Raw genomic sequence first — 15,178 nt, forward strand, 5'->3', positions numbered from 1 at the left:
TTCTAATACACCCAAGGGTCAATACTGTAGTAGTGGCTCTGACCATGCACGTGTGTTTAGTTTGGTTGCTTTTGGTTTGGTGGGTCTGTCCAGACATTTAATCTGTTTTTAACTTTTTAAATCCTTAGAGGATTTTAATATAGCTTTGAACTATTATTGCGTTTGACCAGACACCTTGTAGCGTAAGCCTAATCTCATCGGTGAAAAGTAAAGGTCACAGTTCTAGGTAAAAGTTCATGACAAGAATACAACATCTGTAAGCAAGGATTTCTGAACAGTTCCTTGGTCAGTAGTTGATGAACAGCTTCACTGCCATGATACAGTATTGTGAGGTGGGATATGTTTTCTTTTGTGACCAGCCTCGTTCATGATCTGTAAAACATTTGTCAATGTTTGAATACTAACTGCTAGCCTAAGTGAAAACTTAACAAACATGTGTTTCACTAGTAGAAAATATGTAATAGTCCTTGGGAGATATACTCTTGAATAATTGTCTTAAAAAATCCAACTAATAATGATATTTATGTTGTTGCAACCAGAATAGTTTACAATACAAAATGCTTTCTTAAATTTTGTGGGAAAAAGTCTGTTTTATGCAAAATGCATTTTAGTTTTAAACATCAAAATATAGTTTTAGTACCATTAATACTAACTTCATCAAAACATTATGCCTCAAGCAATCATTTCTATTTGTTAATGTGTCGTACATGGGCTTTATGATAATTGACTTGTAGCAAAATCATTTGTTTGAGCCTTTCTGTGTGCCTTATGCTTTTTGTCCAATGAGTTGAAGACATTTTATTCGAGTATGCAACCGTGTGCTGTTATTCGACACCATTCCACACCATTATATAAACCAATAATTATTTAACTTAATCCTCAATCCACAAGACGCAAAGGATCAATCTCCATAACAACCTATTTCCAGGCTGACCTATGACATTCAGCTGTGCATGTTGCCCAGGGAGACTAGACTGTGCATCACATTGGTAGGTGTGAAAACGACACAGACTGGTTCTAGCGGTGAACCTCAGCAGGAATCTACGCCTCTCGGTGGTGTCACCATACAGGTCTTCAACAAACGAGGGTAGGAATCTGCACACTGTGAGATAGTCATAGACATATCCAGGTTATGGCAGAATAAGTGTAAACTGCTCTTGTAAAATCATTTTTAATTTTGTTGACATAAAATTGTGTAGATTTGGAAATCAGGCATGATTGTTGGATCTAAATTTTTAGCAATTTTAGGTTACCTAGGCTATGTGCGTAGTGCATCGTCAACTTTTAGCTCCTTATCTCTTTGTAGGCCACAATTTGTCATCTAATATTGATTTGACTTGGTAAGAATGTTTATCTTGATAATATCTAGGTTAAGTTTAAATCAGGGTCGAGTGAATCTAAAAACTAGGTTACCATCTCAAATTGTAGAAAAAAACTAGTTACCACTGTAAAGGCCATGTTCATTACTAAATCCTGATGAAGCTTGGTCATAATGTATATCTTGACAAGATCTTGGCAGAGTTCTAATCTTGGTCGCCTGTTTTTAAAGCTAGGTTATCAGGTTAATTCTAAGAAAAACAAACATTGTCAAGGTCACATATAAGACTCGAATCATTATAAAACTTAATAAGAATGTTTATCTTGACATGATCTACCCCTAGTCTAAATCTGGTCCATGTGTGTCCAAAAACTAGGTAACCAGGTCAGTTCCTGGAAAAAAATAATTACCACTACATTTATGTTGCAATCTTTATAAAACTTGGTCAGAACATTTATCATGGTAATTACGAGGTCTGGTTTGAATGAGGGTCAAGTTCATCCTAAAACTAGGCCACCAGGCATATATTTTATAAAAAATGTGTGACCACTGTTTAGGCCACATTAATGAATTGTTTGTCATGAAACTTGTTCATAATGTGTTTTTAGTCCTCTTCCGGTGAAACCAGAGAGGGACTTATGGTAAATGAGAGGGACTTATAGTAAATGATCTCTGTGTGTCTGTCAGTCTGTCACACTTTTCTGGACCCTGCTTTCTGGATAATTTTAAAAGTTTTTCATATTTTTTCATGAAACTTGTAACATGGACGGATGGCAATATGGAGATTTTGCACGTCATTTCATTTTGTTCCTACGTCAAGAATTCCGGTTGCTATGGCAACAAATAGACTAGGAATATTGCTGAAAATGGTTGATCCTGCGATAACTTTAAAAGTTCTTCATATTTTTTCATGAAACTTGAAACATCGATAGATTGCTATATAGAGAGTATGCACCTCATTTCATTTTGTTCCTACGTCAAGAATTCTGGGCGCTATGGCAACAAAATTAACTACAAATATTGCTGAAATGATGGATCCTGCGTGGGTAGGGGACTTTTATTGCTTGGCAATAGTCTTGTTTGACAATATCATGGCCGAGTTTGCATCTGGGTCAGCTGCGTTGGAAAACTAGTTTAATGTGTGAAAACAAAGAACATGAAAAGGTTTAGGCAAGTTTGAATCTTGATATTGTGCATGTAAAAAATATGATACCTTGTTAATGTATAAAACAAAATATGATACCTTGTAAATGTATAAAACAAAATATGATACCTTGTAAATGTATAAAACAAAATATGATACCTTGTAAATGTATAAAACAAAATATGATACCTTGTAAATGTATAAAACAAAATATGATACCTTGTAAATGTTTAAAACAAAATATGATACATTGTAAATGTATAAAACAAAATATGATACCTTGTAAATGTATAAAACAAAATATGATACCTTGTAAATGTATAAAACAAAATATGATACCTTGTAAATGTTTAAAACAAAATATGATACCTTGTAAATGTAGAAAACAAAATATGATACCTTGTAAATGTTTAAAACAAAATATGATACCTTGTAAATGTTTAAAATATGATACCTTGTAAATGTTTAAAACAAAATCCTTTTTACCTGAAGCCATATTTATGACTTAATGGTGATGGAATTTTTGCCAAAATATTAATGGTGACAATATCAATAACCACATCCCCATGTTAAATCTTCAAGTGTTGTTGTATGCTTTACAAAGATGAGCACTTAAGAGACATTTTGCCCTCTTGTTGATAATATTTGAGAATAAGGCTTTGGATGTAAACGTTTATTGAACATTTGATTTCGTGAATTTTTGGACCCACACAAATGCACAAAAATTAGTGTGCAACCCATAGTGTTTGCTTCTCAGTAAACCAATAAAATTACAATTGACATTTGTAAAAATGTCATACTTCCCAGAGAGGGGCGCATATAAGAGAACGATCTAGAATGAAATAACAGACTGGGCATATCCGGGGCAACTAAAAGAATAATATTCATCTATCTTATAATATAGTTGCTTTCCCATCAGTGTTCTTTTTTTCCCATGAACAGATTATTTCTGTCCATTTCACTAAATATTTCATTCCTATTTTCCGATGAACACATGATTTGTTTCCTATTTACTGATGATTTCCTACCCTCTAATTGATTGTTTCTTTAACATTAATATATTATTTTTTCACATGAAAAGATTTTTTTTCACATTAACAGAATACACGTATATATTTTTCAAGAACATGTGCATTCCTTCCCATGAATGTATTATCTATTTCCCATTAACAGAGCATTTCCATCCCATTAACAGAGCATTTACATCCCATTAACAGAGCATTTACTTCCTATTTACTGCCAAATTCTCATTCCAGGTACATGTTACAAGGCAGCCAGCTGGTGCCCCTGCAGATGAACTGTGCCGCCGATCCTGTGACTCCATATTGTTCCACTCTGCAACCAGACTCGGCCCTTCTACAGGTGGGTACTGGGTTATAATACATATGGGCTGTGCTCTGTGAAAAGGGAGTCTAATGCATGTTCATTAAGTGTTGTCCCAGATTAGACTGTGAAGTTCTGCTTTTATGGTATTTTCAGTTTGAAGGAAGTCTCTTCTAAGCTAAATCCAGTTTAGGCTAAAAGTGTTGTCCCTGATTTGATATGCGGACTGCAAAGGCAAATCTGGGACGACACTTTACGCACATTCATTAAACCCCCTTTTCACAAAGCGAGGCTCATATATTATACCCTAGGTGAATAAAAGGGCGAATACTGGATTCAACATTAGCAACTGTCAGGTGACAAAAACTGGTCTCACTCTTACTACTTAAGTACTCCTGCACTTTTCAACAGATAACATTAAAATTACTTAAATTGTAACTTGTGATATAATGATATTAATTTTAACATCCTTTGCAGTTGAGAAGTATTTCAGCTTTCAATTTGTTTTACATAATTATCATTACTTTCAAAATAAGTTTAAACAATAAAATTTGTGTTTGTTGTATGAAGTTTGGATGACCAAATTCCCTGGACCATAGTCATTAAGAATGTTTATATACCGGTATACAGAACTCTAATCAAATTGACTGACCCAGTACAATTTTGGCGTGATAATTGTTTTCATGAAATCACAATGAAGACATATCTGTGTTCCATTTCAGTTCAACCTGCCAGATTTCGGGAAGCAGATTAATTTCTCTGAACCATTGCGGATGAATGACAGGTAGGTGATTTTTAAACAAATGAGCTGCTTTTTGAAAAAACTGGGCTAAATGCATGTGCATCAAGTGTCGTCCCAGATAAGCCTGTGCAGTCTGCACAGGCTAATCAGGGACGACACTTTCCGCCTAAACTTGATTTTAGGTAAAAGGGACTTCATTGAAACTAAAAATACCATACATGCAGAAAGTGTCGTCCCTGATTAGCCTGTGCAGACTGCACAGGCTAATCTGGAATGACACTTTATGCACATGCATTAAGCCCAGTTTTCTCAGAACACGGCTCTAATAATCTTAATCAGTGATTTGAAATGAGCTTTTGTACTGTTAGGTAAATTTAAATTCATGTATATTCTCTTGTCAAAAATACATGTGACATTTTTGACAGACATACTCATAAGGTATATTGTGCTAAATGTATGCACAAATATGAATCTCTTTGAGTATTGCTGAACCTCATCATATAGAAATAAAAAAAATGCATGAGTAACTTTTACTTATTGGAAGTTTGATCATTATGTTGTGAAATTTCCTGAGGGTTACATATGACTAATTGTATAAATGCTCACGATATTGCATGGTAATACATAGAATAATTGTATTTTGATATTATGATTAAAATGTTTTACATTAATATTGCATTTATGAATTGATAAAAAAAATGAACAAAGGTCATACAAAAGGATTTTTCCATGTTAAAGGGGTGTTGTAAGGGAAAATAAAGCAGCACGATTTGTTTCGGTGTTTATAAAAACGAAAATGAAATATTTTTATTTGTTTAAGTGACAATATGAAGAAAACAATGAAAGACTTGGCCCCTGAAATACAAGAAGAAATTCATGAAGTTATGAAGATAGACTGTGTAGCAACGTAAGTATTAAAATCTTGTACCTGGACAAAAATTAAGTAAAACCTTTCTTGAGGTTGTTAATGATAATTCTTAAAGAAGGTTAAAATCTCAGGGTGTTTGCTTTCTTGCATTTTTTTAGCCTAAGCTGACTTAAGCTACCATAAAACAGTTGTATTGTCATTATTATGGCATTTGAAAGGCATAAACCCAACGCAAACATAATGATATTTTTATAGTATGGTGTGACCCCAAAATAGTGCACCTGATTATGATGTCATTGTAAAAAATGAGGTGTTCATTGATGAGCCATTTAACTTAATAATTCAATTTGGCATGTCTGCATATATCCATTTCAATGGTGTATAAACTGTTAGGAAAAGCATACCTGAGGTATAATTTTGAAGACAGTTTATGCTCTGTTGAAATGCAGACAAAGTCTATGGGAAATGAAAAAAACAGGTCACATGTGAGGATTATCCTCTTGGAATGGAAAGCTTTTGTTAAAAGGAAAGATGTTGTAATTATTAAAGAGTGCATTTAGTTACTACTGGTTGTTAGGTGAATGAAAAAATGAAAAGGCTAATGGTGGATTTAAGATTTATTGGTGTATGAATATTTAACCAGGTTTTCCGAAGGCCATAACTTTGTCGTTCATTGTTACATATTAAAATCATTTGGTTCATTTGTACACCATCATTAGACGGTGTGTCGCGCGAAAGAATTACGTCGATATCTTCAAGGTCAAGGTCACTCTTTGAGTTCAAAGGTAAAAAATGGCCACAAGTGAGCTTGTCCGGGCCATAACTATGTCATTCATTGTGAGATTTTAAAATTATTTGGCAAATTTGTTCACCATCATTGGACGATGTGTCGCGCAAAACAATTACGTCAATATCTCAAAGGTCAAGGTCGCCACGACTAAAAAAAATTGATTTTGAAACAAGGGGGCTAAATTTGAACAATCAGTAACATTGCACATTGTTGAGTTGGTCTCCCTTTATCAGACTTTTTTTTATACCCCCACAAATGAAGTTTAGGGGGGTATATAGGAGTGAACTTGTCGGTCGGTCGGTCTGTGTGTCGGTCCTTGTAAAGTGTCTGCTCTCTAATTCAAGTAGTTTTCATCCGATCTTCACCAAACTTGGTCAGAAGTTGTATCTACATGATGTCTAGGCCAAGTTCGAACATGGGCCTGGCCGGGTAAAAAACTAGGTCACAGGGTCACTTAGTGCATTTTTTAACATTCAGCATGGTGTCCTCTCTCTTATTCAAGTAGTTTTTATCAGATCTTCACCAAACTTGGTCAGAAGTTTTATCTAGATGATCTGAAGGCCAAGTTCGAACATGGGCCAAGCCAGACCAAAAACTAGGTCACAGGGTCACTTAGTATGTTTTACACATTGAGAATGGTGTCTGCTCTCTATTTCAAGTAGTTTAAATCCGATCTTCACCACACGTGGTCAGAAGTTGTAACTAGATGATGTGTTGGCCAAGTTCAAACATGGGCCATGCCGGGTCAAAAACTAGGTCATGGGGTCACTTAGTGTGTTTTAAACCTCACCATGTTGTCCGCTCTCTAATTCAAGTAGTTTTTATCCAATCTTCACCAAAATTGGTCAGAAGTTGTATCTTGATAATTTCTAGGGCAAGTTTGAATATGGGTCATGCTGGGTCAAAAACAAGGTCACAGGGTCACTTAGTGCGTTTTAAACATCACAATGTTGTCCACTCTCTAATTCAAGTAGTTTTCATCCAATCTTCACCAAACTTGGTCAGAAGTTGTATTTAGATGATGTCTAGTTCAAGGTTGAATATAGGTCATGCCGGGTCAAAAACTAGGTCATGGGGTATCTTAGTGCGTTTTAAACCTCACCATGTTGTCCGCTCTCTAATTCAAGTTGTTTTCATCCAATCCTCACCAAACTTGGTCACAAGTTTTATCTAAATGATCTCTAGGACAAGTTTGAACATGGGCCATTCAAGGCCTAAAACTATGTCACGGGGTCACTAAGTGCGTTTTTTAACATTCAACATGTTGTCCGCTCTCTAATTCAAGTATTTTACATCCTATCTTCACCATACTTGTTCAGAAGTTTTATGGAAATGATGTTAAGGCCAAGTTAGAACATGGGCCTTTCTGGGTCAAAAACTAGGTCAAGAGGTCATATAGTGCGTTTTAAAAATTGAGCATGCTGTCCGCTGTTTTTTGTGACGACGACATGCAAAATATTATGTGTCAATGTGGCATGTGGGGGTATTTGTCACGTCTATGACAAAGCTCTAGTTTCAAATTGAAATCAAGGTCGCCATGAGTAAAAATAGATTGAATCTTACAAAGGGGGGTAACAATGCACTTTTTTTCAGACTTTTTTTTCCAATTAAAAACCTGGTTTTGTGACAATTTTGTCCCTTATTTATCTTTGTCAACATGCAATATTTTAAAGTTTTTTTATGATATGGAAAATACAATGAAAAAATGAAATGATTTCCATATATCCCCTTGATCTCCCAAATGGCAGTTACTTTTCATGAAAAATTGGAAATTCATGTTCATATATCCTTAAGCATCACCAAAAAACATAACAAAATACAAGAAAACTATGATTTATTTACAATTAATCATGCATTATTACATTTGTGAAAATTTTAATTCTCCAAACACTTGTCCACAAATAAAAAACAAACATGTACCAAAACAAAAAAAATGCCCAATAACAATTATGTCATGTCGTCCAGGTGCACAGCTGACCAGCTGGAGGTGCTGTGGATCTACCGCTACCACCTGCGAGAGTACCCCAGCCTGTTGCCATGGATACTACAGGCTGCCCACGGGTGGGACTGGGCCATGCTACCCGAGATCTACTCCCTACTCAAGCACTGGTCTGTCCTACAGCCCATGCAGGCACTAGAGTTGCTACTTCCTCAGTAAGTATTGTTTCTTGTTATTAAGCTGCATTGTTACAGTAACTTGTTTCACTCAGACTCTTTTTCCATGCTGGTTTTCCCCCAAGACTCTTTTCTCGTAGGCTCTTTCTCAATGCAGTCTCTTGCCCCAAAAGCCCTTTCCCTTAGTATCTATATGAAAATGGGGCCAAGCCCAACAGACAGGTGCTTGGTCAATACTGTGATGTTACATTAAGTATATTTTCCCCGAGGATCTTGTCAATGTGGCTTTTGTCTGGGACAATTAATGAATACTTTCCCTTGCAATGTTACATATTTCCTATACGTGATTTGTCAATACAGGCTCTTAAAACAAGACTACTTTCTTTAATAACCCTTTACCACTTAGATATGCATTTTGACGAATTTGTAGTCCCTTAGAAAGTTACATTTAATTAAATACCTTTCTAACTAGATTCAAGCTTTAAAGGCTTCATTTCCAACTTTAAGATACAAATGAGCAGCGAACAGCATTAAACCTGAACAAACTGGGAGTCACTGGCAGGCTGTTCTGGTTTTATGCTGTTTGAACATAGCCATTTTCACTTTGCCTTTGAGTGGGAAAGGGTTAAAGCACTATATCAAAACAGACTCTTTTCCCTAAGGCTCTTTGTCAATACAGAATCTTAGACTACTTTTTGAAGGAGACTTTGTGAATAAGTAGCCATGCCTCAAGACTTATTTCCAGTAAACATTTCTTTCCCTAAGGGGCTTTGTAAATTCGTGCTTATACCTTAAGACTTTTCTGTAAGGTTCTTTGTAAATAAGTGCTTATACCCGAAAACTATTTTCCGGAAGCCACTTTTTTTCATTAAGTTGCCCATAGTGGCCCCATACCTCAAGACTTCTTTCTCTTAGTCATGCTCTTTTCCCGAAGGTAGTTGTAAACATTGATATTTGCCCCACGTCTACATTTGTACTTTTTCCTTAGGTGTTTTGAAAGAGGCTCTTTCCCCAAGACTTCTATCTATAAGGCACTTTGTAATTATGGACCCTGGGCTTAAGTCCACAAATGTTCTTCTGCTTAATTTTTATCTCGGCGTTTTCAAAGAAAACCCAAGGTATTGTCATGGCCAGATTGTCGTGTCGTCCAACGTTCGCCTTCCGCGTCGTGCTCAAACCTTAACATTTTGTTTAGGTTTGAACATTGGCTCTAAAATCAAATTGCTTCCATCTACAACTTTGAAACTTCATATGTAGATGCACCTTGATGAGTTCTACACGCCACACCCATTTTTGGGTCAATAGGTCAAAGGTCAAGGTCACTGTGACCTTTATAAAAAAAAACAATCTGACAAGCTTTCATTTATTCAAAACTGCACCCGTAGCCGAGTGTGGCACCCGTTATGTGGTGCTCTTGTTTTCTTAAACGATTGATGCCAATCAAAATGAATGCACAATAAATTCGGATCATTATAACATTGAGTTATTGTTAAGTACTGAGAAGTTAATATGCCCAGCATTAAAAGGTTTCTACACCTTGCCAAATAAATAGATGCCTATTTAACCCAAACTTTGTTCCCAATAATATCCATAAATGTAAGCTATTTACTGGTTGCATGCTGCTTTGTATAATGCCTGTTTAAATTCTTCATTCTTGACAGGTACCCAGATGTGAGGGTGCGAGCATTTGCAGTGGACTGCCTTAGAAAAATGCCTACTGATGACCTTATTGACTTTATTCCACAGTTAATACAGGTATTGAAAAAAGGCTTTCACAAAATATAGGATTAGTTTAACCCTTTACCAACCACTTTGATGTATTGTATTTTTACGTATTTGTTGTCCCTTGAAAAGTTAAATTGAATTTAAGACCTTTCTTACGAGATTCAAGTTTTAAAGACTTCATTTTTAACCCTTAGATACTGATGAGCAGCAAACAGCATAAAACCTTAACAGACTGCATGTTACTCGCAGGCTATTCTGGTTTTATGATGTTTGCCGAAGCCATTCTCACTTTGTTTCGTATGGAGAAAAGAGTTAACCTATAGCCAGACAACATTTACATCACACTTGTCAACACAATTAGCATAAATTATTCGCTTGGATTGTCTTATATATTTGCATTAAGCCTTTCCCACTTAGATACGTATTTAGATATGTTTGTAGTCTCTTAGAAAGTAATATTTAATTGAAGACTTTTCTTACTAGCGGTAGATTTAAGTTTAAAATTCTTCATTTCGAATCCTTAGACACTAATGAGCAGCAAACAGCATAAAACCTGAACAGACTGCAAGTTACTCGCAAGCTGTTTGCGTATTATGCTGTTTGCACAAAGCAATTTTCACTCTGCCTCTGAGGGAATAATTAAGTGTGTACATGTTTTGCACAAGTTTAATTAGGCCAAAATATTATACTTTTTCTAATCGCTTCCAGTATATTAATTAGTAGTTCATTGTAAACGTATTTTATTATATTCATGCTAAAGGTGGCTAGGTTTGTATTTAGTTCATTGTAACCGTATTTTATTATATTCATGCTAAAGGTGACTAGGTTTGTATTTACAATCTATATCATTGAACAATACATGACAAGTTATTTGAACTCTTCTTATTAAGCCTTTCCCACTCAGGATCAAAGTGAAAATGGCTTTTTGCAACCAGCATAAAACCAGAATAGCCTGGAACTCGCAGTCTCTTTAGGTTTTATGCTGTTTGCTGCTCATCAGTAACTAAGGGTTGCAAATGAAGTCTTTAAACAAAAATGCGTCAAAATACGTATCTAAGTTGTTACAGGTTAAATATTTGCTCTCTGATAGCTTTACAAGTTTTCTTCCCATCCTTATCAATCACTGCAAATAGTCAATGCCCTCACGACCATCAAGATGATGATTGATGTTGAATGTTTCATTGCAGTCATTGAAATACATGAGCTATATATGATATGAATATAATTGTATTATGAAGTCCTTTCAGTCTACATCTGCTTTTAATATAATTTTTTTTATGTTTTATCAAAATTAAATGTTGTACATTATGAAAATTAGATGTTGTACATTATGAAAGATATTTTTTAGATATCCTCATTTTAACTTGAAGATCAAGGTTATTGTCCCCTACTGGTTTCATGGTTTGCGCTCTGTGCGTCTGTCTGTGAGTCTGTCTGTCTGTCTGTCACACTTTTCTGGACCCTGCGATAACTTTAAAAGTTTGTCATATTTTTTCATGAAACATGGTCAGATGGCAATATGGAGATTATGCTCGTCTTTTCATTTTGTTCCTACGTCATGAATTCTGGTTGCTATGGCAACAAATGAAAAATAAAAAACAATAAAAAAAGAATTAAAAAATTTTCACAATGGTGGAGCCGGTAGGGGGCATATATTGCTTGGAAATAGTCTTGTTTATAATATATATTGCACTAGCAGTATAGAAGTTTGTTAATAACCATATTGGTTGACAATGGTCATCATCATGATGGACACATTTTTTTTCTATGCCTAGTATTTATGTTATGATCATCTTGTTTAGATGATGTGTACCACACAAGAACCAGCCTTCTTTGTTACAGGTTCATATCGCACTTTGAGTTCAAAGGCCAAATCATGTTTTAAATAGAACTTTTATATTCAGACACTGTAGTAGTGAAAATAAACATCACATTCCCCCTGGCCTTTCTGCTACTGGAGCAGTAGTGTTGCATGGTAAGCCCCAGTGACCTTGACCTTTTATCTAAACTATATTGATTATTTAATATAAGCCCCTTTAGTACAAGGGATTTTACAGTTCCCAACTAAAGTGGCCTGTCTGCTGCAAGAGAAATTGTTGCCGCATGAGCCCCAGTGAACTTGACCTGTCATTTTAGTTTACTTGTTTAATTTCAGGCTCTGAAATATGAAAGTTATCACAGTTCCCCCCTGGCACGTTTGCTGCTGGAACAATCATGTCGTAGCGTGAGATTCGCCCATCAGTTCTTTTGGTAAGTGAGAGGCAAACTGCTGAATGAGCAAGGTGCTTTTATGTTAATTTTTTATGGTTTAAAAATGATATGAAAACTTAGGTTCATTAGATAACAACATTTCTGTTCTTAATATTTTATTCTATTATGTGTATTTTTGTAGCCAAAGTATTTAAATGTCTTGATATATCAACACATTTAAAGGGGGATATTTATAGTAGGTATGTTATTGTATTTTTATAATTAAGATTATCTTTAAATAAGTTTTGATTTAATGATAACAAAATATAAAAGTCTTTTTAGATCACCTGAGCACAATGAGCTCATGGTGAGTTATTGTGATATCCTTTTGTCCGTTGTGCCTCTTGCATTTTGTGGCGTCAACATTTGCCTTGTTAACACTCTAGAGGCCACATTTGTTATCTGATCTTCATGAAATATGGTCAGAAGATTTGTGTCAATGATATTCTGGACGTTTTCCAAATTGGTTCCGGTTTGGTTGAAAAACATGGCCAACGGGGGGCGGGGCATTTTTAGTTAATTAGCTTTAGTAAAACCTTGTTAACACTGTAGAGACCACATTTATTGTCGGATTTTCATGAAACTTAGTCAGAAGATTTGTAACAATTATATTTTGGATGAGTTTGAAAATGATTCCAGTTGGTTATAAAACATGGCTGCCTAATATGGCTATAGTAAAAAATTTGTTTAAACTCTTTAAGTCAAATTTTTATTGTCCAATCTTCATGAAACTTTGTAATTAACATGTTTTAATAGTGGTTGGGAATTTATCCTTTTATGGTTAAAGTAAAACCTTGTTAGCACTCTATAAATGAAACTGGGTCAGAACAATCGTTCTAATGACATCTTGGGCTGCACAGAACAAGTCAGTTCCTTTGTATCTCAGGTGAGCAAGTATGAGCCTTTTAGGCCCTCTTTTAGTACCCATTCCCAGCTCACAGATATTAAACTTTGACCAAAATATCACTGCTGACTATTTTGTTACAGTAAAACTGCGATAACTCGTGGTAGCACAGGACTGACCTTGATGCTCGAGTAATCGCAGGTTTCGAGTAATCCATGGTATTATTTGTTTTTACTGTTTCGGTTTGTGATGCTTAACTTCAGACAGCAAACGCTTTATTTACCCCCACAAGTGGGTCCTTCACTAGATTGCTCAGGAGTTTGACAATTGTAAGACTTTTCTGTGTTGTCATGATGCAGCGCAAATAACAAGAAGGAATTCAGTTAAGAGATTCTGAAGTATTATCTGCTACGCTCTCTTTTATACCATACATTGTATCATAATTATAAATTGCTGGTAATTATTTAATTATCATTAAAACTGTGTTGCTTTTATCTGCATCTCAAAGAATGACAATTTGCAGTGTTTCTCAAACTGCTACTAACTAACCTAATCAAGCATTTTTTGTCTGCTTGATTGCACTGTTTTCACAACTTGAATATTTTTTAGCACCGACCAGACGAGAAAGTGTCTTTGCATAATTGCCAGTTAATTAGGTGTGAAATGCCTTTCAGGGACCAGCACACATCCATGAGTTATTGAAAATCGCATGTTTAAGTTATTGCGGGTATTTAATATAGAACTTAAAGGAAAATTTTAGGGACTTTCTTTCATGCTTGAGTAATCGCCAGTTTTCGAGAAATCGCCAGCTCGAGATATTGCAATTCTACTGTATTTAACTTTTCCAATGATATTTCATCACATTCCCAACAATTGGACACACATAAAGTTTTAGTATAACGTATAAGTTACGTCACCTGCTCAAAGTCAAAATAAGTTCATAAGGCCTGAACTGGTAAATCAAGTTTTCTCAGATTTTCTATAAATCCACTGCTGAAGGCGGGGGGATATAGTTATGCCCCCCTTCTAAGAAGAGGGGGTATATTATTTTGCTCATGTAAGTCGGTCGGTCGGTCCGTCCGTCCACCAGATGGTTTCCGGATGATAACTCAAGAATAACAAGGCCTAGGATCATTGAAACTTCATAGGTACATTGATCATGACTGGCAGATGACCCCTATTGATTTTCAGGTCACTAGGTCAAAGGTCAAGGTCACAGTTCTCAAAATAGTAAAATGGTTTCCGGATGATAACTCAAGAATGCTTACGCCTAGGATCATGAAACTTCATAGGTACATTGATCATGACTGGCAAATGACCCCTAATGATTTTCAGGTCACTAGGTCAAAGATCAAGGTCACAGTGACTCGAAACAGTAAAATGGTTTCCGGATGATAACTCAAGAATGCTTACGCCTAAGATCATAAAACTTCATAGGAACATTGATCATGACTGGCAGATGACCCCTATTGATTTTCAGGTCACTAGGTCAAATGTCAACGTCACAGTGATTCATTAGTTGTATTTGTCCAAAACTTTAACCTTGGTCAAAGTTTTGCAATATCTTAAATGGTTTCCGGATGATAACTCAAGAATGCTTATGCCTAGGATCATGAAACTTCATAGGTACATTGATCATGACTGGCAGATGACCCCTGTTGATTTTCAGGCCACTATGTCAAAGGTCAAGGTCACAGTGACTCGAAACAGTAAAATGGTTTCCTGATGATAACTCAAGAATAATAAGGCCTAGGATCATGAAACTTCATAGGTACATTGATCATGACTGGCAGATGACCCCTATTGATTTTCAGGTCACTAGGTCAAAGGTCAAGGTCACAGTGAAAAAAAACGTATTCACACAATGGCTGCCACTACAACTGACAGCCCATATGGAGGGCATGCATGTTTTACAAACAACCCTTGTTTTGGTGTGTTCTGTCAGTCTGCCAGTCTCCCCATGGATCACAAACTCTACAGGGCTCTATCTCAGAAGCTTATTAAGATTTTAACATGTACTTGTTATATATGTATAGATATCAATGTGGAAAAGTGCCAT

At 35.6% G+C, this 15,178-nt stretch overlaps 1 protein-coding gene across 8 annotated transcripts in view; it reads left to right on the forward strand.

The window, feature by feature from the left end:
• LOC127847468 (phosphatidylinositol 4-phosphate 3-kinase C2 domain-containing subunit beta-like) overlaps nucleotides 1–15,178 on the forward strand; it is a 95,262-nt gene that overhangs the window by 40,368 nt on the left and 39,716 nt on the right. For all 8 annotated transcript variants that reach the window (XM_052379390.1, XM_052379431.1, XM_052379395.1 and 5 more), the window contains 7 exons: nucleotides 929–1,087; nucleotides 3,719–3,824; nucleotides 4,508–4,569; nucleotides 5,348–5,434; nucleotides 8,151–8,339; nucleotides 9,962–10,055; nucleotides 12,181–12,275. In XM_052379390.1, the coding sequence (XP_052235350.1) occupies nucleotides 929–1,087; nucleotides 3,719–3,824; nucleotides 4,508–4,569; nucleotides 5,348–5,434; nucleotides 8,151–8,339; nucleotides 9,962–10,055; nucleotides 12,181–12,275 (792 nt within the window). The remainder of the gene's footprint in view (nucleotides 1–928; nucleotides 1,088–3,718; nucleotides 3,825–4,507; nucleotides 4,570–5,347; nucleotides 5,435–8,150; nucleotides 8,340–9,961; nucleotides 10,056–12,180; nucleotides 12,276–15,178) is intronic.

The sequence above is a fragment of the Dreissena polymorpha genome, chromosome 1 (assembly GCF_020536995.1).
Source record: "Dreissena polymorpha isolate Duluth1 chromosome 1, UMN_Dpol_1.0, whole genome shotgun sequence".
Taxonomy (NCBI): domain Eukaryota; kingdom Metazoa; phylum Mollusca; class Bivalvia; order Myida; family Dreissenidae; genus Dreissena; species Dreissena polymorpha.